Here is a 25,039-nt window from a genome sequence, read left to right as displayed (position 1 = left end):
TTTTTGTAATTTCACAAGAGCCATTTCAGAATCCCATCATACTTTTTTGGATGGGTGTCAGTTCTTTTCTGTTTTTGTTTTTTTCCCCCAACCATCAGCTCGTGATGTAGGTTTCAACGATTGAGACATGCCTCTGTGAATGCCGACTCATCCTCATGGGAACTTTCCGTGCTTGACGTCCTGTTGGCTGCACCCTAAATACTTATCAGATGAAATCTCTCTCACTGTTTCTCTCTCTTGATTTGGTTCTTTCCTCTTGTTATTTTCTGATTTTCACGACTTCTGCCTTGTTTAACCTTGTTAGTTCCCTCATCGTCAGCTTCAGGCTTTTCCTCTATACACACCTAACAGAACCGAAGTTCTTTGAACCAGCTCTGTTTTTCGACTGCTAGCTGGGACACTTGACATGGCGTCCTTTTATTTTCCAGAACATATGAAAACACTGGAAAATTCCAAGAGGCTTGTAAGCAGCAAGCTGTCCCTGGCTTGCTTTACTCAGACTTGGCACGACATGAAGGCTTGCCTAACAGAAGGTTGTTCGACCAGGTCTGCCTTTTTGATTGTAGGGCTACACTTGGCTGTGTGTGGGCTAAGCAAGGCTGACAGTATTTTTCACTCATCATCTCTCTTAGTATTTCCCCTTAAATGTTTATTTCAGCACAGTTGTCAGAGGTCTTAGAAATAAAATGTTAGTAGAACACAGATGAAATGTTGCTTTCAGAAGCTTTTTTTAACGTCTGTTTTAAGTGGGCGGTGGGGCTCTTTGTGGTCAATAGGACAGCTAAAACTGTTGTGAATAGTTCTCTAGACCTGAGACTTGTAGTTGCCTGTTTAAAAATATTTTTTAGCTGATGATTATAGACCCAAAGGAAATGTAAATCTTTTTGTACTCTTGTAAAAATACATTGCCAAATTGGCTCCCGGATCGAAGCTCTGTGATCTCTCTGTATATCTTCGAGAGTCCCTTTAATCTATTTAATACTGAATTTAAAAGACGTCCAGCTGCCTGTCTTTTCAGTAGCAAGTAAATCGAATAGCTGCTTTGCCAAATCTGTGAGAAGGTTGAGAAAAAAAGAAAAGCATATAGCGATCCTATTAAAGTCACAGCCTAACAGATATGTCAAGGATGTAGGACTCGCAGACAGCTTGGTATAATATAATCCAGACAGAAAGGGTGACACCAGTGGTGGCTTTTCAGTTCCTGGCCCTAGACCCATCACATTAAAAGACACACACACAGGCGCACGCACACAGGCCATCAATCTGGCTCTGTTGACTCCATGGACAAGGTCAACAGCTGACCCCAGATGGGTTGGGAGAGTCTGGGGTGGGGGTTATTTTAGTCAGCTGATCATACGAGTGGGGTGTGTGATTTAATAACCCTCCGTTCCACTAGCCCAGCCACACACACACACACACACATATATAAGAGCTTTCAGTGCTTCTTCTTGGCTCAACGACCAGGTTACGCTATGTTAATGTCATTTTGCACTACCTACCGTAGAAAGAAGAGCCTTGGCTTTTTATTAACATTTAAAGCCATCAGATCCCAGAGTGTGCTTTGGCTCACACCCCCACCCTGCCACCCAATGTTACGACTGTCGTTACAGCCAGATTTTTAGGCTCAGGTAAGATTTATAGACATCCAGAATAATAAAATAAAAAGAGGTTTGAAGGGCCCAGAGGGAAAAGTATTACAGTGGCTGTTCCGATGAATTTTAGTTTGCCTCAGCTGGCGTACACTACAGTGCACTGGTGTAAGATGAGACCGATGTGTACATTTTCTGTCGTAATGTGCATAATGATGAAAACATTACGTGACAGTGATAATGTATAAAATAGATGTTGAGCTACATGCAGATTAATATCAATAAAAAAAGTAAGCGTTTAATTAAAAAGGTTGTTTTCCTGCTGCCGAATTTTGTGGGAAAACAAAACTGAGGTACCAAGACAATGAGAGGTTGAAAGGGACAAGGAGAAAAAAGGTGCTAGAAGTGGGATGGAAATCACGGGGGTGGAGTTGTGTGAGATGGTGGGGTCATTTGAGGTGTGTGTGTGTGTGTTTGCTTGCATGTCTGTGGGTGTTTGGGGTAAGCGAGAGGCCAGGGCGACTTGTTTCCTGGCCTGGGAAAGGCAGCCAAGCTGGCAGTGTGTAGGAGGGGAAAGCCCTGGGTCTGGCCTCCCTGCCTGCTCCAGGCCTCAGTCTGGCCTGTGTGCTGAGGCAGGCTATTGAGTTTAACAGGATGTGGCCCAGGACTATATACAGTAGCTCTTACCTGAAGTTTGTTTGTTTTTTATAGAAAGGGGAAACTTTTAGCTACAACTACATTATGATGTAGCAGTAGCATGAACTAAATTTCTTTTTTTGGCTGGTTAAAGAAGTTGTCATGTTAAATAAAAATAAATTAAAAACCAGTTGAGGGATCTTTACAGGAATCATGTCTCTCCCGTTGCACCAATGACAACATTGACTTGTCGACTGTTGGCGACATTTCCAACATGCCAAAGAAGCAGCTGGCAACACCATGTGTGTGTCACATGAGGCATGCGTCAGTCCATGTGTATTCCCTCTGGAGAACGGTGGAGTAAGCAGCAATAAGAGCGCTTTACTATACCAAACTGGGCAAGGAGCAAAAACCCTGTTAACGTCATGTTTGAGTGCAGACAGCTATGTTTGCTGTTTGACATTTTGGAGCTTATCTAAAAAAACACAAGCCACTTTCAATGAACCTATTCTTTTAAGGACACGTGCTTCCTATCTGATAAACCTTACTGTATTATAACCCAAGCGGTGCATGTCATGATAGGTGATGGAATTTGTGATTTGAAACCGACTTTCCTTTTAATAGTAAGGAGCAACATTTAAATGAATTATTGTGTATAAAGATAGGGCTGTTAGACCTCCTTGTATGGTAGCCCTGAGCTTATCATACGATGTCTGTCTATGATGTCATTAATATATGATAAATGCTGATATTTTTTTATTTGTTTCCACCTCCAGTCATTATGAATTCACTGGTATTTTTGGTTGTCGAAGGCGTGTATTGACAGATTACTGATCGCATCGTAAACACATCAACTACGACAGATAATGAAACGTCCGTGGGCAGTCGAGAAGAATATTTTTCCAGTTTTCTGGTTCTTTGGAGCTGATTAGCGTCACCTTTTACCGCAACCAGCACGTAGCACTGCAGTCATCTTGTGAACTAAACATGCCTGTTGCTGCCAATTTCCCCCGCCGTGTGCCTCCCATTTATCATCACCAGGCAGGCAACTGTCATCATCAATACACTCAAACGCATTGTGGCGCTTTTGTAGAGGCACGATGTGATGTGTAGTACATGCATATATATGTGGTTAGCTTCAATACAGAGCTTTTACGGATTGCACCCACCACGTCATATACCAGGGTTCAGATGGAAGCCAGTATTTGTGTGTGGTTTCATCTTTACTGTGTGTGGAGGGGGGGTGGGTGTATAAGCGAAGGATACACAGCCAGCATTAGCATTCATAGCTGAGGAACATGTGAAAGGCAAACAGACATGAGGTTGGACAAATGGGCTTTCACATGTTCCTCTGTGTACATGTACACACACACACAAACGTCTATTCCCAGAAATTACATTAGATTTGAAGCAGATTTAATTCCCCAGAAACAATTTTAGAAAGAAACACTTGAGTCACACACACACACACACACACACACACATTCAGCTATTTCTTTGTATTGCACAGCAGAGAAAACAAGAGAGAGAGAGACATGCAGGATTAGTAGTTATATGGCTGTGTGTCTGTGTGCCGTGGAAGGAACCAGATTACCATCAGAGCAGTTGGAATTCAAGCCTTATCTCTGCTTGGCAGGGCCCGGTCTTAAGAACAGTAGATGAACTAACCCTGGGTACGGGCCTGCCGGGGGACAAACACTGCTGCCTCTGTTACGCTCTGCTTAACAACTCGATTAGCATGGTACTGAGGTCGGCCATGTCTTGGTTAGCAGCAATCAACTCGCTGCAGTTTTGCTGTGATTTCCTCTGGACAGACGGTCGTCTTAATACCAGCACTACATCACTGCAGTGTTTTCTGTGACCTGTGAATTTACATGATGTGTTAAAAACCCCAGAAGTGACATTGTAATGGTCACGCAGAGCCAGGTCTAAATCACAGATTTGCACAAGAACAAGTTGATTTGTTGCCGGTTTCAACCTCGAGTTTGAATGAATCCATTGTGATGCAGCACATTGAAGTCATTAAGATTTTGAACCATAACTATTTTTACAAGCAAAACTATTTTGGCAGCTCATCCTATAACCAGAGTTAAGCTGTATTTCCATATCACAGATGTCAGATTAAGTGGTTTTCTTTTTGCTTTTTTTTTTATATCAAGCCTAAAAATATTTGCCACAAATCTCTTTATTTACTCTGCTGCAGGGAAAGAAGACACAATACTGTTTCCCCTGATGAAATACATGTGTCTATCTGCTTATCTGTGTCTTTCCACAATTATGCCTCTGTGGAATGACGCCTTTGGTGACGTAGTGTGCCTTATCTGACCTATCTGACAGGATAAACTTACAAAGAGAGGTTATGTGTTAGCGAATGGCCGTCATATTTTACTGGGACCCTCCCCCTCTGTCACCCTAGATCGTCTCCAGGGCAGACTAACTTTCTAGAGCCTGTTTTCAGAGATCATGTCTGATCTTGCCCTCCGGAAGCACACATGCATACAGAAAAAAAAAAAAGGAAAGCGAAAGGTAGAGTGAGAGGGAGATGAAGGCATAATCATAAAGCTTTCCAGCAAACACTGATAAACTGAGTGCTGTACCCTTGAAAAAAAAGCACTCTTTTACAGTACACAAACATCCACTCATTACAGCCAGGATGTTGTTTCTCCAATGTCAGATGACAAAAATACACACATGTATCTGTGTCTGTAGACCTGTTGTTTACCACCCCTCACCAGGCCCCATTCCCGCATGACGTAGTCATGTCAGCCCTAAGAGCTCTACGTCTTGTCCTCTCATGCTTGTGAAACATTTTCAGCTAAACTGAGTAATTTGGCTTACAGGAAGCTATGACAGAAGTCATTACAGCTTCTCAGCATTAATCAGAAACGCCACCATCGCATGTAATCATTTCTCTTGGTCTCTGGAGAGGTTTTATTGTTTCTCACAGCTGTGATCTCTCCTTTGTCTAAAAAAAAAAAAAATCATTTGTAATGTGACTGTGATATTACGCTTCAACACCACAAGTGCTGTAAGAAAGCCGTGTAAGCATGTTCAAATGTTAGAGATGTGTAAACTAACTGTATAAATATTTGCTGTTCTTTTTATACAGTAGTATACAAAAGAGTCAACCAGCCCTAAAAATAAAAAGTCGGAACTGCCCCCTTTAAAAAGTGACGTAAGCGGCTAAGTGGAATCGCTGAATAATGCAAGTTTGACCCACAGATAGCGTTCAGAGCGGCTTCGTGGTCCTCTAGAGGGTGGAACGTGTGGGTGTGGGAACTTCCACACATGGCTCAAAGAGTATAAACATACTGAGGACGACGCGCAATAAAATGGAGAAATCCATATCTAGAATCAGCTTCTCCTCTGTTCACGTCTCTCTCTCTCTCTCCCTCCCTCCCCTCATCATCACTCAATCCCTATCTCCCCACATCCATGTTTATAAGTCTCAGGGGGCCCAGGGGTGCCTGTGAGAGGCTAGTTAAAGAGCATGGCATGCTAATGGCTTGGAAAGGATATGAATAGAGGGGCGACTGGAAGGCAGCCATGGCTAAAATGACACACACACACACACACACACACACACACACACACACACACACACACACACACACACACACACACACACACACACACAAGCACTCTCATTATCCCTGCCCCTCGCTTTCTATTTTACATGCTTGCTCTCACACATCTGTGTGTGATTAGATTTTGTTTAGGCTACTTGTGTTACTTCCATTGGCTGAAAAGCAGAATGACTGTGCCACTTTTTATTGTCTGTGGTTTACGCTCACCGATACAGGTATACACATAATTATTCATCTGCTGCACAACCCGTGTGTTGTGCCTGATTATAGGATGTATAATTCGGATTTATAGTCCTTCGTTTTCATGTGACGTGTTTGGAAAGGCTGTCTGTGTGTAGTTGCTTACATTGGTTTTGATTTAACAATATCAAACTCTTTTTTTTTTTTGCTCAGTTGCAGAGGTTTAACTTAACACCTCCTCTCTCTCTCTGCTTTCAGGACCTGTCCTGCATTGATGACCTCTCGACAAACTCTCTGTTCTCCTCACCGGCTGACTCGCTGTCAGAGTACGCTGATGCCCAGTCCTTCATCAGCACAGATAACCTGGACACAGTGCCCACCCTCTGGGACGTCAACACTAGTACAACCACCACACCAGCACAGAGCCAGCTAGAGGTCAGTAGCAAGCCCTCACACACACACACACACACACACACACACACACACACACACATTACCAGAAATCCTACTATTATATAATACAAACTTTTCGAAGCACATACGTGTCTGTACCGGGGTCGATGGACACCAAGCACCAGAAAGGAACGGTCAGATTGTCCCTCGTACACTGTAAACACGAGTGCTTCTCTGGCTCACTGCCACATTTCTGTATCCGATGGGACTTTCTGGTGTTGCTGGTTCATGTTCATTCTTCTGAAAATACAGAAAAAGCCCAGCACCACCCACACGACCACTCTGTTTCAACCTGACATCAGTGCAATCTGCACACTTTTATTAATATTTAATATGTTAGTCACCCATTTATAATGGATATAAGCCAGTTTGTACGAAGCAGAAGTAACAGTTGTTTACTACGAACAGCTACTGGATGTTTCAGTTCTCATGATCTGCATCCTCAAATATTTTTATTTTACACAGTTGTCTCCTATTTCGCCCCCTCCGCAGTATTTGTAAGTCTGACACAGTAACAACAGAGCAGTTTAAAAGAACAATATTCTTAACGCATAAGTCTGATCAAGTTCTGACCATTCTTTCAACAACAAACAAATAATATCGTCACAGAGATCGGACCAACTGACAGAAACGAGCCTGTGGATTTCAGTCGTGCTGTGCTGAGCCAAGAGCAATTATAAACACTCTCTTATTTTGTCGAATCGATTCCAATTATCCATTACTCTCACAGTGTAAATAAAATCAAATAGATTGAATGGCTGTAACCACTTCGGGAGCCTTAATCACATCGACTCCGCGCGACTGACCACATCTATAGTACAGAAATATTAAAAAGATGAAACCAAAAACACATTTTCAGTTTGATATTTCTTTATATTTTGTTTACCGTATTTCTGTCGCACCTAAAATCTCCACATAAGCTGCCGCTACAGAGATATGTATAAGACTTTAATTAATAATAATCAGTGTTTTGGATGCACTGTGCCTTCAAAGAAACTTGTTGAACTGTTCTCAGTGATCAGTGAAGAGCAACTCTTCAAGCGTTCCCCTGCTTGCGTTGCTGTCGAGTCCTCTTTGAGTTAATCTGGTCCAAGGATATCTTTTTGATATGAATCAGAGTACATTTATTTCTCCTGCTTTCTGAAAGCCTTTTATGTTTTTCCTTTTCATTCTGCCCTCATTTCATCCATTAGTTTCCCAGATACACACGGCTTTATCTGCCTGTTGTTGTTGTTGTTTTTGTCGCTGGCATTTCACCGCCAGACAACAAATTGCATTTTGTTGAGTGCTTCTCCATCACACATCCACGTCCAAGCGCACACATGCAACGACAACGTGCACATATAGTCGGACATCTGACATCATTCCTCTTTTATTTTTTCTCTCATGCGTTTGGCACTGTTTTTTATTTGTGATTCTATTTCTTCATTTTATGTTTTGTTGACAGCTGAATGGCACTGGCAGGTTTCATGGCTTGGCCAGTTTGGATGATATAACTGCTATTATCAGCACCCCACCTTTAGGAGGATTCCAGGTAGCCACACCAACCTCTCCCAAGTCTGTCGTTGAAAATGATCAACTTAAAGCTATCGAACAAGATGAGCCTTAATCAGTGGCAGTTCTCAGTAATGCACAGATATGCAGATTGTGTCGCATATCTCACGTGCAGCTGTTATTGCCCCGTGTGTTTGCAATACAAGATGAGGCTTAGATTGTTTTACATAGCAACATGACATGCCACTAATCTAAGAACTCGAAGAGGGCCACATTTTGACAGCGCAGTAGTGTGTGATGAGTGAAATTATAATGCTTTTGCCTCCTTTGCTAAGTCTGTATTACCACAGATGATGAAAGCATTGCTGCATTTTATTTTACATGTACTGGATATTCTGCACGTGCACATAGCATAAAGAACAGATTATTCTACATACTGTATTGTCTTTACAGTACAGCCACTGTATTATTAGACCTGTCTGTCAAAATGGGACCCTTTTGCATTTCCAGTTTGTCAGATAACATTAATCTGATGCTGCTTGAATATGCAAAGCACTCTTTTATCAACACGTTTCAAAGCTGTCATTCATTCTGCTTCAGCTGTTTCACATGCTAATTGACTGTTGTTCCCTCAACGAGGAGCTCTGCCTGTGCTGCGCTAACTTTTCACTAACTGCTCACCTGCCTCTGACATTCAGCCAAAGTCTCTTTCTTAACCTGTCTTTATTTAAACTCAAACAAGAAGCATTTGCCTTGTCATTGTTGGGAATGACATTACTGAAGCCTCTGTGGTGTTCCCAGGTTCAGAGAACCCAGCCTCCGCCGGAGGAAGAAGAGGATGCTGAGGAAGAGGAGACAGAGGAACTGGGACATGTAGACACATTTGCTGAGTACAAACCTTCCAAATGTAGGCCACTAGACTGAATGTCGACATCCAGTTTCTTCTTAATTCTACATATGAGAAGACTTTCATGCAGTTTGCCATTAACATGTTTGTTTTTTCCCCTCTCTTCAGCCACTATAGGAATTTCTCATCCTGACATAGTGGTGGAGACCAACACTCTATCCAGTGTCCCTCCTCCCGACATCACATACACTCTGTCTATCGCTGAGACAACGATCAGCTCTGGCCTGCTGTCCGCTCTGCAGCTAGAGGCCATCATCTACGCCTGCCAGGTACACACACATACAGACAGACAGACAGGCTCGCGTACGCGCAAAGAAGCGCTTATTCATTTTGGAAGTATAAATGATTAATGTGTTGACTGTGCTGGCTTTTGTTTGTTCATGCGTTTTGTTTTTTGTGCACCCTCAGCAACACGAGGTTATTCTTCAGAACAACCAGAGGGCAGGCTTCCTGATCGGAGATGGAGCAGGGGTCGGAAAGGGACGCACTGTGGCAGGAATCATCCTGGAGAACTACCTTAAGGGAAGGAAGAAAGCACTATGGTAAGAGAGAGAGAGAGGAAGGGATCATAAAACCGGTTTGAAAGCTGAATAAATGTTTCATTGGGTTTCAGTAATTGATTTTATATGATTGTATTTTGTATCCACTTGTATGCCAGGACATATTGAGCATGTAGAAGCTAGTTTGTGCACAGACCTGCTGAATTACTGACTTTCCTGTTCCTACCCTCAGGTTCAGCATATCCAATGACCTGAAATTTGATGCAGAGAGAGATCTCAAAGACATAGATGCACCGAATATTCCTGTGCATGCCTTAAACAAGGTGAGTCCAGGTGTAATTGGCATCGCCAAGCTGCGAGTTTTGAAACGAGCTGTATTTGGTGACTGTGTGACTCTGTAAATGTTTGTACATATCTCACAAAAACCTTTCTCTCTGTTTGACCTGTCATTGTAGATAAAGTATGGAGACACAGCTACCTCAGAAGGAGTCCTGTTTGCAACCTACTCTGCTCTGATCGGAGAGAGCCAGGCAGGAGGGCAGCACCGGACGAGAATTAAACAGATCTTAGATTGGTGCAAGCCAGACTTTGACGGAGTTGTATCCTTTCATTTTTAAAATCCTCACACACACAATTTTCTGCTTGACATTCCACGTCTTCGCTGTGTGCCCTTGACCTTTCCCCATCACAGATTATTTTTGATGAATGCCACAAAGCCAAGAATGCCACATCTACAAAGATGGGCAAGGCAGTGCTTGATCTGCAGAACAAGCTGCCAAAGGCCAGAGTGGTGTATGCCAGTGCCACAGGTAGACTGACACACACACACGCACGCACACACACGTAATGCAATCCAACTGAGGATTTTAAATATATATCTTTTTGTCATCTTTTCCCCAAGGTGCCTCTGAGCCAAAGAACATGATCTACATGAGCCGCCTGGGAATCTGGGGTGAAGGCACACCCTTCAGAACCTTCGAGGACTTCCTGCACGCCATCGAAAAGAGGTTTGTAGGGTGACATGTTGCTGATTATAAATCATAAAGCGTCATGCACCGGGAGGCATATCTCTGTAAAATACCTAAACAACCTGTTTGTGTTCTGGTTGTCTGGTGTTTGAATCGTGTTGAATGATTTATATGCCATTTGTATACAGAGGTGTCGGTGCCATGGAGATTGTTGCCATGGACATGAAAGTGAGCGGGATGTACATTGCCAGGCAGCTGAGTTTCTCAGGGGTGTCTTTCCGCATTGAAGAGATCGGACTGGACAGTGACTTCAAAGTGGTCTATAACAAAGCTGCCAAACTGGTGAGCGTCACTCCATATTATATTTATGTCATGTGCTTATGTGTGTGTTAGCTTTTCATTTATTTTTTTATTTTTAAAAAGCACACTCTGCTCGAAGTGACTATTAACACGTGAAATCTGTGTTCAGTGGGCGGAGGCGTTGCAGGTATTCATGCGTGCAGCTGATGAGCTGGGCCTGGTCAGCAGGAAGTCTCTGTGGGGACAGTTCTGGTCGTCTCACCAGCGCTTCTTCAAATACCTCTGTATCGCTGCCAAGGTCCGGTGCCTGGTTGAGCTCGCCCAAAAAGAGCTAGCGGCTGGAAAGGTCAGGACAACACACACTCTTGATCACTGAGTCATACAGTATGTATACTCTAGAAGACTATAAATGACCCAGAGGAAGATCCAAGTAGGAACTGAAATTCTATAAATGTTACATAAGTGGGTAGAAGTGCTACACGGACACAATAAACTAACCTGCTTTGAGCTGCTTGGCTCTGTCTGAGGTTATTTATTAGATTTACAAGCATCATAAATCACTGAGCGCATTTTAATTCTTATGAACTATGTTCAGATGCGTGCCATCACGGTACCAGGAAGCCCGCAATGTAATTTGCTTCAGGTAATTCGCTTCAGGTAAACCCCCAAACCTGTTCAGTTGTTTATGCGTTTGTTTGTTTTTCCTCTCCGCCACAGTGCATCGTCATTGGGCTGCAGTCCACCGGAGAGTCCCGCACCAGAGAGGTCCTGGATGAGAATGACGGGCACCTGGACAGATTTGTCTCTGCAGCAGAGTGAGTGAAAAGGAATATTTTGTCTGTTGTTGTTGTTTGTGTCTCTGTTAAAGTTCAGCGTTTTCCCTCTTGATACAGGATTAAAGCTGTCATTTAACCGCCTTCATAAGTGTTGTTTGTTTGATCAAAATCATAGCACCCTGTATTTCTTCCACGCCACTGTGTTGCTTCATTAAATGGCTGTTTAATAGACGTGTTCTCACCACATACATTCAATAAAATAAATGTATTTAGGCCATGCAGTTACCCCTCAATTAAACCGTCTCTTCATTTTAATGCGAATTTCATTCTCACCCAAGAAAAACAAGAACGGGATGGTACAAGTGCTGAGTGCTTTGAACTTGTCTGACCCTAAACCTCTCTTAGCAGACATGCCCGAATGTCTGAGTATATTAGATCACACACAACATGCGCATATGCCTGTCAACACCTGACAGCTACAATGAGGCCGAATCAGGAATGTGCGGAGCGTCTAACTGCCACTACTGCTCTGTGTTGTTCTGATCCCTCACCTGTCAGAATTTAAGTTTCTCTTTCTCCGTCTTTCCTTTAGGGGAGTATTCCAGTCTCTTGTAACGAAACATTTCCCATCAGAGAAACAGAGAAGGGAGAAGGCACCAGGGAATAAGAGAAAACGTAAGTGAAGAGGATGTGCACCCCCTAATTAATACTAGAACAGTTCCCATATTGTCTCGTGTTTTTCACTCTTATTGTTTGTACCGAGTGTTCAGCTGACATTCCAGGCATTCGCCCTGCAGTCTGATTTAACAGTTGACAGTCTGTGTGTTGTTTTTTTTTATTCTATCTGGTTGTTCGCGTACCATCTGGCAGCCTCGATTCACCCTTTCATTTTCTTGCAGTCTGCATCTTTTCCTAGACCTCTCATGGAGTGACTCCGAGCTGTACGTCTAGTTTCTCACTCTTAATTGTCTTGTATGTTGTTGTTTCCAATTAGGGAAGCCCAGAGGTCGCCAGCACAAGGTACCCAAGCATACCGTGGACAGCGGTGGTGTGATCAACATCAGTGATGACAGCAGTAGTGACTCTGATGGCATGGATACAGACTCCAACTCTTCACCAGACTCCCTGCTAGACAATGATGATGTCATCTTTGTGAACCACACTAGCTGTCAGACAGGTAGGCGGATGTTTGTTTCTTTTTTAAGGCAGACACGTCCAGTTATTTTTGTGACTCTTGCCTGTTGAGGTTACATGTTCAACGTCCCCTCTGCTTCCTGTTCACAGCCAGGATAGAGGAGATGAAGCAGGCCCTTCTCAACAAAATCTCTGTACTGGGAAAAGAACTACCTCTCAATACCTTGGACGAGCTCATTGATAAGTTTGGAGGACCAGATAAAGTCTCAGAGGTACGAGCCTTAGATCATGAAACTTGAAACTTGTTCACACAAGTCCAAAAAAAACAAACCCCAAAGCATGATGTCATTTTTCACCCAAGTGACATAAGTGTGATAAAGGGTTTTTTTTTTTTCTTTCTCCAGATGACTGGTCGTAAGGGTCGTGTGGTGCGGCGTCCTGACGGCAGCGTTCGTTATGAGTCACGGGCTGAGCAGGGTCTTACCATCGACCATATTAACATCAAGGAGAAAGATCGCTTCATGAGTGGAGAGAAGGTCAGATACACCAGCAAAATAAAGAGAATTTTGCATATAAAACAAGCTGTATCTGTACTTTTATAAACATTGTTCCATAAGATCTCCGCCAAATAAACATTTTTTTTTTCCTTTCCAGTTGGTGGCCATCATCTCCGAGGCGGCCAGCTCTGGTATTTCCCTGCAGGCGGACAAGCGAGTCAAAAACCAGAGACGCAGGGTCCATATGACCTTGGAGCTGCCTTGGAGTGCAGACCGGGCCATTCAGCAATTTGGTGAGTCAAGATACGTAATCCGACAATGAGCCTTTTTAAAAGAAAAGGGGGAGTGAATGCTGGAGATACACGGTTCTTCTTTGTTATTAAAAACAACTTTGTTGACTCTGTCGCCTTTCCTATTTCCTGGGGTATTCCCTTGTATGAGTTTCACATACATATATAGTATAAAGTGTTATTTTTGTACACGCACACACATACACCATCACAGAGGAGTGGATGAATTAATTGTTGGAAGTGATTAACAGCCTTCCAGCTTAATGTGAAAGTAGCTTAATTCTTGTTTGGCAGGTTACTGTTCGTTTGCACGGCACACAGTCATAAGAGACTCTGAAGGTCTCCTGGGCATCCACAGAAAAACTTTGACAGAAGATCCCCTGCTCGAACAGGATTCAGTAATTACAACTAAAATAACTAACTAAAAAAAACACTCTTCAGAGTGTAAAGATCCGGTTTCACTGTCATTCGATGTCACAGATCTTATCGGCACCACCAATATTCCCCTCTGACTTTACTGTTCTTCTGTGAGGGTTTGCAACTTGTTTGGAAAAAAAACAACAACTTGTTTTTGTTTAAATGTCACGGTGTTTGTCTTTCTGGGCGATGATATCAATAAAGTTGAAAGCGGGGAGACGAGTAGGCGTTAAATGGTTTTCATTTTTGAACAAAATGTAATTTGAAACCTGTACGCTGTAAAGCGCACACACACACACTCTCCCTCGCTGTTTGAATTCGGTCTTATCGTCATCTTTTCCTTGTCTTTCCAGGTCGCACCCATCGGTCCAATCAGGTGACGGCCCCAGAGTACATCTTCCTCATCTCGGAGCTGGCTGGGGAGAGACGTTTTGCCTCCATTGTGGCAAAGAGACTAGAGAGCTTGGTAAAAATCATAGCCTTTATAAATGTGTCTGTGTGAATGTTCTTATTTTTTCCCTTTTTATTTCGAGAGTAATCTGTCTCATTGGAAAATAATCCTCGCTGTCTTACAGTGTGAGAAGAATTGTTCCACTGTAAACAGATAGTATCTGTGTTTTGTGTTTATTGATTGCTGCCGTTGTCTCTACCATTTGCTCCCTCACCCTGCCCTCACCTTCTAGCCTTCCTGTTTACTGGGGTATTCCCTACTCTAGCTCTGTACAGTCTTTTTTATTTTTTTTTTTATTACTGGTTCGCTTGAAGTCACATCAAATCGTCCCCACAAACCTCAAGAGATTCTGGGTCTTTCCCCTCTCCGACTCAATAATGGAAAACTGAATAAGCAGAAAAAAGCAGCAGCTTGTCTGGATAATTTCTAAGTCTAGGTTCATTTTTCCATAATTATCGATGCATTTCAGCACTAGCAGTCATTTATTCCCTTAGTGACACAGCATGACAGTTCTTTTTGGGAAAAGGGCAAGGACTGTGCAATGGGATGGCAGTTCCAGGAAGTCCTTCTTGTGTTTGCCAGCTGTGTTCGGTAAATCTGCATCAAGAATAGGTCACATCTCGCCCTGCCGGCCTGCCTGCCTGAACTCGATACAACACAAATGTGTGCACACGTGCTCTCACACAGAGTCGCTCCATTTTAGACAGCCGAATACCTTCACAACCAGCTGACTCCAGATCGGCAGTGAAGTCATATTTGGCTAAAACATCCCATTGTTTTGGTACGTCGAGGCATTTTTCTGTGTGGGCAGAGAAAACAGTTTGGCTACAAGGCTTGTTTCCTGTTGACTTTCCAAAATGTTCCTTCACCTCCATCACAGTTTAGTTTGAAGTCTTTAAAGCACAGACAACTACGAGACAAAAGTGGATTAATAAACATGATTTAATGCCGGTTTCATCTGTCCCTTTGCAAAAAATGTTGCTCGAGGTCATATTGAGGCAAATGTCAGCAGACAGTCGAGGTTTACATATTCAAACTTCTCTGTTTTCTCTTGATAGCCTGGGCAGAGGTTCTTATTGTGTGTGTGTGTGTGTGTGTGTGTGTGTGTGTGTTGACATTTTCACATGTTTCTGTTTAGTTTGACCTATTCCTATGAGAGTACTGTCACAGTACTGGGATTTTTAACTGTACTTTGGCTCCATACACATCACTAGTAAACCACAGAGTTGGCACACACACACACAGATATATATATATATATATAGCTGTATATTTGTTTGCAGTGATGTAATAGCATACACTCCACAATCAAACTCTATATATAGTGTTCATATACAGTTATAAAAAAAATCATGTTCACCCTCTTGTACAAAGTCTGATTGTATAATGAAGTTGTGTAATGATGATCAGCGGCGAATGTAGATTTATCCCACGTCACTGTGTCCGTCTGTATTAGCGCTCCTGTGAAGCCAATACCGCTAATACTAATAATAATACCGTTCCTAATCCACTTTGCAGGGTGCATTAACCCATGGAGACAGAAGAGCCACAGAATCCAGAGACCTGAGCAAGTACAACTTTGAGAACAAGGTACGCGAATTCAACATTTCAGAATATGCTTTTTATGTAATCTCTCTTTTTCCACAGCACACAGGATCTCTTGTGGTAACTGTTTGTAGGCTGCCGAGTGAAACATTTCCCATTTCTTTGCAGTATGGTACCAAGGCTCTTGATAAAATCACCAAAGCAATCCTTGGACACATAGAGAACAAGGTGCCCCCTCCCAAAGGCTACCCCGCGGGTGACGCTATGTTCTTCAGAGGTATGTCTGAGCTTTGGTTTGAGGTCAGAGAACAACTTCACCACTGCCAAGTTAACTGTGACTGAGCAGTAAAATGTTTTTATTCATTTCAGACATGAAGCTTGGAATGATGGACGTGGGCATCTTCTGTAAGGAGTCTCGCTTCGGGATCAGTACTGAGAAAGGTACAGTACCCAAGAGGCATGCAGACATATTTTATGCCAGCATACTACTCCTACTACCTCACAGTTTGGCTCATCTGTCAGCACAAAGTCAGCTGCGTTAACTTGTCTTTTGTTGTGTGTTTTTTATGCCAGACTGCAGCATAACCAAGTTCTTAAACCGCATCCTGGGCTTGGAGGTCCACAAGCAGAACTATCTGTTCCAGTACTTCACTGACAACTTCGACTACCTGATCGAGAAGGATAAAAAGGAGGGCAAATACGACATGGGGATCTTGGGTATGGAGGTCATACTCAAATCACGGCATGGTTTTTAGACACCGTAGCTGCTCCTTCCTTTTAGTCATCTGTCAGCATACTTTAAATTTTGAATTTGGCCCTGTCGGGAATTGATTTTAAAAAGAAAGATGTCTTCCTCATTTTTTCTTTTTTTTATGTGAGTAATTATTTTAAACGCATGTTCTTTTGTGTCTCTTGACAGACCTCGCCCCAGGAAACGATGAGATTTACGAGGAGAAGCAGGAAACTTTCTTGACTGTTGGAAACCCCCAGGATGGACAGGTTGTTCTGTATAAGGTAGGCAGCGCATAACCTCACCTTGATATATTTAGTCGGTTAGATCATTAGTTTATATCATATCTTGAGTCTGCCTGCCCTAATTTTAAATGAGCCAAAATAACAGTAGTGTAACTGTAACCCTAAATATTGTGTAGGACGTAGTGGTCACCAGACAGTCACTTTAACAGACCTTGGCTAATCTTTTTTATTTTAATTTTTTTTATATGAACAATGAACAGCTTGAGCATTATAAACCAGAAGTCATTCTTTTTGAATATACATGATGCTCTCTCTTTCCTCTGAGTTAAATCCAGTCTGGCTTGTCGGCTCCCAACAGACCAAAACAATTAAAAGTTCACATCCTAGTGGCAGCTAAGCAATCCTCACAGATTATCTAACAAATACCAATGACTACAAATTCATCAAGATCTTCATGCCGAGGTTTGCACTGTGCACAGATAAACTCCTCTCCCACGGGTAACTCGAGTAGCTAACCTCTATCTAAGTCTTGATTGATGTCACTTTGCTCGCAGAACTGTGATCATACAGGCTTAGCCTCGGGCTGAGGAGGTTATGCAGACACTAAGGGGGGAGGTGGAAACAGGATAATAACCGGTATCTTCTGCCTTTAGCTGTCGGCTACAGGCTACCCAACATTTGACATTTGAATGTTGGCAGCCGGGGCAGGATGCTGCAGAGCTATGACTGTGGTCGATGAATGACTTTGTGTGTGACTCTTTGGGTTTCTTTGCAAGAGCCTATGTCATCTCCAGGACTTAAAACAGTGCATGCTTCACTCTCTGATCCTGTAGATCAGCGTGGACAGAGGTATGCCCTGGGACGAGGCCTACAACAGGTCGCTGAAGCTCAGCGGTCCCGACGAGGGATTCTACCTCTCACTGAAGGTGAGTCCACACGATTATAAAAGCAAACTAACCCGGGGATCTACTGTAAGGCAAATACAGACTCACCTCATAACAATGTGATGACACAATGGATTTCCAATGAAACAATTATTTTAGTCCCTGAGACGTGCAGATATGTAACTCTGTGTGGACTCCCCACAGCTGCGAGGAAACCACCCATGTGTGCTGCTGGCCGAGCAAGGAAGAGGGAAGAACCTCGTCGTCTACAAGCCGAACATCGGCAAGCAGGCTCACCCTGAGAGTCTGGACAACCTGCAGCAACGCTACCACAAGGTAACTGACTCTTTCAACCGTTCATGAATGAGTTAGGCTGATAGTTGTGTCTGTTATCGTCATCATCATTGAGCTTGCTGGGTTCATATTTTGTTTTATAAAGAATGACAATGGGAAAAGTTAAAGCGACTGAAGACAGAGCTGAACATTTTCAGGACTGACACCTTCCGATCTGTTGATGTTTGGATTATAGTCGGAGTCTGATGCCCCCTTGTGGCCATTGAAGAGTATTAAACCAGACTTTGTTTGTTCAGTGCCTTGAACAATCTTTTTGAGACTCATAAACAAAATCATAATCAGTGTAAGGATTAAAACAAGGATGATAAATAGGACTTATAAACCTTTTATAAGCCTGCTGCACAAAATCTTTTTCTTGAGACAACAAAGTTATAAATGAGATAAAACAATGATTTTGAAAATCTACTTAAGTTTCTGTCTTTATATAAACATCTATGTTTGTTTGTTATGTAAAGATATCCAATGGTGTTGCATCAAACTGTGGATATAACGAGGTCTTTGCTGATTTCAGTGTTGTACATTTGCTTTTCCAGGTGACTCCCGAGGAAGCCAGGGACAGCTGGGAGAACCAGTTCAACTTCTCCTTCAGGAAGTGTAGCCATGCCAACTGGTAAGCAATTTATCCAATCAGGCTTCTACTTATTAGGAGTCAAACAGGATCAGATGGCTGCAAGTCTCTTGTGTCTTTGTCACCGGATGATAAGTGAACCGTGTTTAAAATGCTAGTCTCTGAGCAGTCCCTCACCAAGAAACTTGCAGACTCTTTTGTTGTACATATCAGATATTTAAATATTCTTCTTTTCTGTGCATAGGAACGGGAAGTGTAAGAAAATTGAGGAAGGCCAGGAGTGTCTGCAGGGCATGCGTCTCCGTCAGTACCACATGTTGTGTGGTGCTCTGTTGCGTGTGTGGAAGCGCGTATCCGACGTGGTGTCTGACATCACCAGCTCCAGCATCCTGCAGATCGTCCGCCTTAAAACCAAGCAGCATAACAAGCAAGTCGGTGAGTAACCGCGACGCAAGCGACGCGTAGTTCACCCACGCCAGAAATCCACGTCAGAGTTTTGAAATGACGAATATGAATCCAGATGTCACAGAGTTGTTTTGCTGATCAACTGTGGCACTGTTAAAAGTGCTGACACGTCTTTATGACAAAATGAGGAATTGAAATTGTTGCACACTTTTCTTATTTGTTTCCTACATGAGCACTGCACTGACGCAAAGTCCCGGAAACATGGAATATGTCGCAATTCAGATCGACAGCCATGAAAACTCGGACGCTTGCAAGAGATTCAGTGTCTCATTATTATAAAGATACAAAAGAATCTGTGAATATGTATCTTAATTATCTGTTTGTTGGTGCTGTGATATCACCTTTTTAAAATAAATGTCATTGTCGGAGGAGTTGGTTTTGGTTTTTTGAATATTTACCTCACTGATAACTGACGTGACGTCCTCCTCATCTCTCCCAGGCATCAAGATCCCGGAGAACTGCGTGGCCCGCGTGCGCGAGGAGCTGCTGATAATGGACGAGGAGGTGAAGAGGAGACGAAAGGAGAAGGAGCAGCAGCGGCTGGAGGAGGAGCGCAGGCGTAAAATAGAACAGGATAACAAACACCTCCAGGCGATTCTGTTCAACCCGAATCCCATGGTGAACCAGTCCCTCGCTCAGTCCCTCGCTCAATCCCTCGGCCACAAACAGAGACAACTGCAGAGACTACAAGTCCAGAACCAGTCCTCTTTACAGCAGCCCTCCCAGAACCTAACCATGTTGCCCTTACAGCGAAATCCCAGCCAAACCCAGCAAAGGACCCACAACAGCTGGCCCAACAATTCCACCACCACCACCTCTACCAACAACCAGGGCCCTCTGCCCAACATGCGTAGCCTCACCTCCAATTTGTTTTACCCCCAGTCCTTTTTATCGTCGTTCCCACAGCTGAAGAACTCACTCCATCACACACACGCACTGTCTTCCAAGAATCCCATGGATGAGATCTTGGACTTGACTATGAGCTCGCCATCCCCCTCGCCCGACACCACGGAGAGTCTGACGAGACCGTCTGCAGCATTCGGAGATGATTTCATGGAGTCTCTGATCTCTCAGAATGCACCGAATGCCCAGCACGCTGCACAGATACAGCAGCCTCTTTTGCAACAGCAGCAGCAGCAACAGCAACTTCTACAGGCAACGCAACAGCAGCAGAACCACAGCCTGCAGCCTAGCAACTCCCTAGACTTAATAGATTTTCTTGACTTGCCCCTGTCTCCCCTGTTGCCCACACAGAAAGCCAGCCCTTCATCCTCTACCTCCTCCGGCTCTTCCTCCACGTCCTCCACCTCTTCTGTGTCGAACAACCCCGTTTCTCACGTCGCCGCCGGCCTCCTGCCCGCGTCCACCCTCAATTCAACATCGTCGTCCTCTTCTCTCTTCTCCAGCCCGTTTTCCAACTCTTCCTCTCACTTCTCTTCCCCCTACCTCCTCCCCCAGTCAGACTCTCTCACCTTACCTAACGGCCACTGCACCAACGCCCTTGACGTACGCGAGGCTCTGAACAGCATGCTGGCCGGACCGGACCGCAAATCTGTCATTCAGTATCGGCCACAAGACTGAGAGCTTTAGACAGCAACAGCTCGCCCGGGCGTTTTGTTTCTGTTTTGGTCTCTTTCGAAGCAGATTGTGTCTCTGTCGCTGCTGTCTGTGATCGCACCCTCGGACCTACTCCCTGTCCTCCCCTCAGGGCCTATAGTCACGTCACTGCCTGTCCTGCGCTCGGCTCACCCTTCTCTTCTCTTCTCCACCTGTAGCGTTCACCCGCTTTGAAGGCTGTCGAGGTGACAGCGGGCTCGATCAATATCAAGATTTCTGCACCAAAGTGTGTCCTCCACCGGGAAAGGCAGCTGTAAAACAAAAACAAAAGTGACAGGAAAAAAAAACCCCGACAACCAACGTGATTAACTGTATTTTATTGAACATACGAGCTGTCAAAACAAAAGCTCATTCATTGAGGTGTGGAAAATCTTTTAATAAACGTCCCGCTGCTGATTTTACGAGGTATGATTGGTGAAGTTGCTGGAAGCTCTGAATGCCTTTCACCAGTTTAAAAAAAACAAACAAACTGCATCTTTTTTCTTTTTCTTTTTTTTTTTTGCTTTCCTGTTAATTCGCCTCATGGCTGTTTTTTTTGTCTCGACTGAAAACAAGGCTTGCATTCAAAGCTTCGTTTGAGTGAAACAAAACATAGTGTTCAACTGGAAGACGGGGGAGGAAATGAAATGATGGAATCTTTTTAGCTGATTTTTAGCCATGAAATGCCTCAGTTTTCTTTGTTTTTTTATCTCCTTCTTCTTCTTCGTGCTCCTTCTTGTCTCTCTCCCGGCTTATATGAACACTAGTGTGAGGAAAAAGGGAGAGGAAGAGCAGTCTGCTGTTGCAAACAGTGCCTTTTGGAGAAATCTATAAATGCAGTCTTTAAAAAAAAATCCATGTAGCCTAATGTATAGATTTGTACTCTTGAGCATTGGTTTTAATTTAAATGGTATATTTGTATTTAACATTTAGCCCCCCTCAGTCAGTTGTTTGTGTTACACTATGCTGGTGGTGTGTTTCAGGAAGAAGCCTCCATCAAGCCTGTATGCGCTTGTATGATTGTCTGTGTTGCTGCTTCCCGACTGTCCCCGTTCATAACACGACAACACGCGGGGTCGACACGGCAACAGATTTGTTGAGCAGCGTCCAAAAATTCTCTCACACCCACCCACCCGAGAACATTTAGTGATGTGACTCCTGGTTTGATTTAATTTTGAATTTCTCAGGAAAGTCTCGAGTGCGTTGTTGTTGTTTTGTTTTTTGTGTGTGTGTGTGTGTGCGTGCGTGTATGTGTGTGTGCGTGTCATTCTGACCAACACAGATATGAAAATTAGTTTCGAGTCTTCAATTTCAGCGGATAACAAACAAGGACGTTTTCATTGTCTTGATGTCGTGACGATAAAATCCCGTTGTCTTTAAAGCGAAGCCTCGCTTGGAGAGAAAACATGTTTCCATCTGAGGCGCCGAGGCTTTAAAAACGTGTGTAGACTGGTGATGTTCACTGTGTATGATAGTACATATTTAAAAGAAAATGCTAAAAAAAAAATAATAATAATAAAACCTGTGAGATCTGGCCATCTTTGTGTGAAAAAGGATGCACTGTAGTTGGTTCATGACAAATAAATCAATAAAAAAAAAGAACGCCGGGATAAGTTAAAGTGATTAAAAAGCAATAAAACCATAGTCGACATTTGTTATGAGACATAAATGCCTAAGTACTGTTTACGCTCAACAGGCAAAGCTTTGTGGTTACTTTTGCATGGTATGAATCTTCTTATTTCTGTTGTTCTTCATAGTCTCTTTAGCTAAACAGATTCTGAAATGCATACAACCTTTTTTGTATAGTAAGTTTTCACGGGATGAGCGCAATGCGCTCTTGATGTTTTAGTCATCGTTATTATAAAAGTTATTGTTATTTATATTTAAGGGATATTTAGATTTTAGATATGTTATCCTGCTTATTAGAAGAGTTAACGGAATGTTTGGTCAGGGAAGTTTCTAGTTTTCAAGATTGCTATAAAAAAAAAAGTAAAAAACAAATTCTATTATAACCTGCCACCAAATAAGATTGCACTGTTCTGTACTGCTGTACAGTGTCTGGATTTATTTCTGCTCATTTTCATTTTTTTATTTTATTTTTTTTGTTTTGCTCTCTTGTTTCTCCGACTTTTTTTTGTTTTTTTTTGTCAGGCCTTGAGTTTGCAGAGAGATACCAAAGTGTTCCACAGACAGACAAACAGACACCCTCGTAAAAAAAAAAGTTACTGGCTCTTAAGATATCAGAACTTTTTTTTTTTTTATCAATCTCAGGAAGAAAATAATAAAAAATGAAATAAAAAACCTACAAGAGGTGTAACGGCGGGGCGTTAGCAGAAATATATCATTTCCCCTTTATAACAGTGGTGAAACTAACCAATACATGTGCTATTTTATTTTGTTTTTTCTTAACTCTGTGCTGTGACTCTTGCTGTATTTATGTTTTTAGACTTAATGTGATGGGTTTTGTCATTTGTCCTCGTGAACATGTCAGTGATTTTTAAACGTTTATGCCTTCTTAGGGCAAAGATCAAAGGCTGTTTCTTTTAAAGGAACATTATTTTTTTTTTTCTGTGGACAGTTATTATTATTATTATTATTATTATTTTTCTTTAATTCGTGTTAAAGCTGACAGTTTCGTTTGAGTCGATTCACACCTGGGGTTACACTGAAACGTGCAATTGATCTGTCCAAGCCTTTTTTACTCCTCCCTCAGTGTAACAAATGTTTAGGACTGACTCAGATCCCAGATCTCTTGTAAACGCTTCTTCTTCTTCTTCTTTTTTTTTTTAAAAAGAAAAAAATTTGCATCATCTTTCTTCTATAGCATGTTTTCCTCGTACCCTCATTAATTTTTGCTTTTAATATTCCACATCAGGCACATTCCGAGACGTCAGTCTGCAAAAAAGATTTGCCTTCGATTTCTGTGTATTTTATAGTCAACACAAATAAAGCTTTATGCATTTGAGGGATATGGACCGCATTTTTAGGAACCAGTGTAGTTAGGCCTTTTATCATTTTATTATCATTTTGCACTAAGAATGGCATAATCAAGTTACTGTTCTCTCGTTGGTTATGATTGAGCGTTGCAAGCTTGTTTGTGTTTCTGATCTTTGATGGATAGCTCTGTGTATACTGTAACCATCTTTTTCTCGTTTTTTTCTCTCCCACCATTTGCATATTATATGTTATCAATGTTTATCACACTCAAAATAATTTATTGCTAACAAAAAAAAATGAAAACAAAAAACATGCTACTGATTGTATGTATTTTTAAACAAAGCCTATTTTTTCTGTAAAAAAAAAGACAAAAAAAGAAACTGTGTTCAGCACTTTTATTCTGGGTTGTGCTTCTGTTTTCTATATATTTATAATTTAGATCCAAATGTATATATTGTAAAATTTGTGCCTTTCGACTAATTCTTTAAAAAGGTTTTCTACTCATTTAAGGAAGGACTATATGAAATTGCAATCTTAACTTTGTAAACAAATAAAAACGTGAAGATTGCTGAAACTTTTGAGTCTTTTGTTCGTCTGGGGGAAACGTTTTCGTCCCAACTCTGGAGGCTTTCAGTCGCTTCGTGTAGGAAGAGGCAGCGTGTGTGACGTCATTTATTTAAACAAGTGACAGAGTGGACGGCTCGACTGTGACTCTACAAACATCTTTACTCAGCAGCCAACCACAGACTTTAAGTTCACACGCAATATAAACATGACTCCTTTAACGTCAGGGATAAATTATCACACACACCTACCGGATACAGGCCCTATGAGCCAGAGTCATGTGTAAAGGAGCACGGTACTTAAGTACAATTTTGAGGCTTTGTTTTCTATGTCTAAATGCCCTGATTGCGCTAAATTTAAGTGGTAAATATTGTACTTTTCACTCTACTACTTCTTCCCATGTTTGTGTAGATTCTCTTTAGGTACTCTGGCTTCTTCCCACAGTCCAAAAACATGCATTCATAGGTGTGAATGTGAGTGTGAATGGTTGTTTGTCTCTGTGCCCTGTGAGTAACTGGTGGCTTACTTCAGGGTGTACCCCGCCTCTCGCCCTATAAGTCAGCTGGGATAGGCTCCAGCCCCACGTGATATATGCTTGTTGTTGTCAGCAACACGTGCCATTACCCTCCAGCAGGTATCTCTTACATTACACACATGTTATTGTATTGCACACAGTCCAATGGGTTTTAATCTTAAAAGTCCAGTGTGTGGCATCTAGTGGGGAAGTTACAGATTGCAACCCAATGAAAATCTGTCACTTCTCCCTCTGCGTTCAAGCATGGAGGAGAAACTACAGCGGCTCTGAAACTGAAAAACACGAAAGGTCCTCTGTAGAGTCAGTGTTTGGTTTGTCCCTTCTGGGTTGCTGTAGAAACAAAGTGGTTCAACAACCCGCTGTAGATATAAAAGTCTAATTCTAAGGTAACATGAACATAACAGTTCTTATTTCCAGTGATATTCACAGATGAAAAC

The 25,039-nt window shown here is 42.5% G+C and overlaps 1 protein-coding gene across 4 annotated transcripts in view; it reads left to right on the top strand.

Moving 5' to 3' along the window:
* sbno2b (strawberry notch homolog 2b) overlaps positions 1-24,077 on the top strand; it is a 57,095-nt gene extending 33,018 nt beyond the window's left edge. For 3 of the 4 annotated variants that reach the window (XM_010745311.3, XM_010745313.3, XM_010745314.3), the window contains 28 exons: positions 6,251-6,427; positions 7,893-7,979; positions 8,741-8,846; positions 8,955-9,115; positions 9,255-9,388; positions 9,579-9,669; positions 9,802-9,945; positions 10,038-10,155; positions 10,248-10,353; positions 10,503-10,656; positions 10,784-10,960; positions 11,332-11,429; positions 11,983-12,065; positions 12,385-12,567; positions 12,675-12,796; positions 12,929-13,060; positions 13,179-13,314; positions 14,082-14,194; positions 15,698-15,769; positions 15,893-16,001; positions 16,094-16,165; positions 16,298-16,441; positions 16,644-16,738; positions 17,533-17,625; positions 17,788-17,919; positions 18,471-18,547; positions 18,750-18,940; positions 19,410-24,077. In XM_010745311.3, the coding sequence (XP_010743613.3) occupies positions 6,251-6,427; positions 7,893-7,979; positions 8,741-8,846; positions 8,955-9,115; positions 9,255-9,388; positions 9,579-9,669; positions 9,802-9,945; positions 10,038-10,155; positions 10,248-10,353; positions 10,503-10,656; positions 10,784-10,960; positions 11,332-11,429; positions 11,983-12,065; positions 12,385-12,567; positions 12,675-12,796; positions 12,929-13,060; positions 13,179-13,314; positions 14,082-14,194; positions 15,698-15,769; positions 15,893-16,001; positions 16,094-16,165; positions 16,298-16,441; positions 16,644-16,738; positions 17,533-17,625; positions 17,788-17,919; positions 18,471-18,547; positions 18,750-18,940; positions 19,410-20,551 (4,449 nt within the window). In that variant the 3' untranslated portion in view covers positions 20,552-24,077. The remainder of the gene's footprint in view (positions 1-6,250; positions 6,428-7,892; positions 7,980-8,740; positions 8,847-8,954; positions 9,116-9,254; positions 9,389-9,578; positions 9,670-9,801; positions 9,946-10,037; positions 10,156-10,247; positions 10,354-10,502; positions 10,657-10,783; positions 10,961-11,331; positions 11,430-11,982; positions 12,066-12,384; positions 12,568-12,674; positions 12,797-12,928; positions 13,061-13,178; positions 13,315-14,081; positions 14,195-15,697; positions 15,770-15,892; positions 16,002-16,093; positions 16,166-16,297; positions 16,442-16,643; positions 16,739-17,532; positions 17,626-17,787; positions 17,920-18,470; positions 18,548-18,749; positions 18,941-19,409) is intronic. The other variant, XM_010745312.3, reaches the window with a different exon arrangement.
* The last annotated feature ends 962 nt before the right edge of the window (positions 24,078-25,039 follow it).

This window comes from Larimichthys crocea, chromosome XVII, assembly GCF_000972845.2.
Source record: "Larimichthys crocea isolate SSNF chromosome XVII, L_crocea_2.0, whole genome shotgun sequence".
Taxonomy (NCBI): domain Eukaryota; kingdom Metazoa; phylum Chordata; class Actinopteri; family Sciaenidae; genus Larimichthys; species Larimichthys crocea.
The sequence above is the reverse complement of the archived record's forward strand: the minus strand, read 5'-3'. Positions and strand labels throughout refer to the sequence as shown.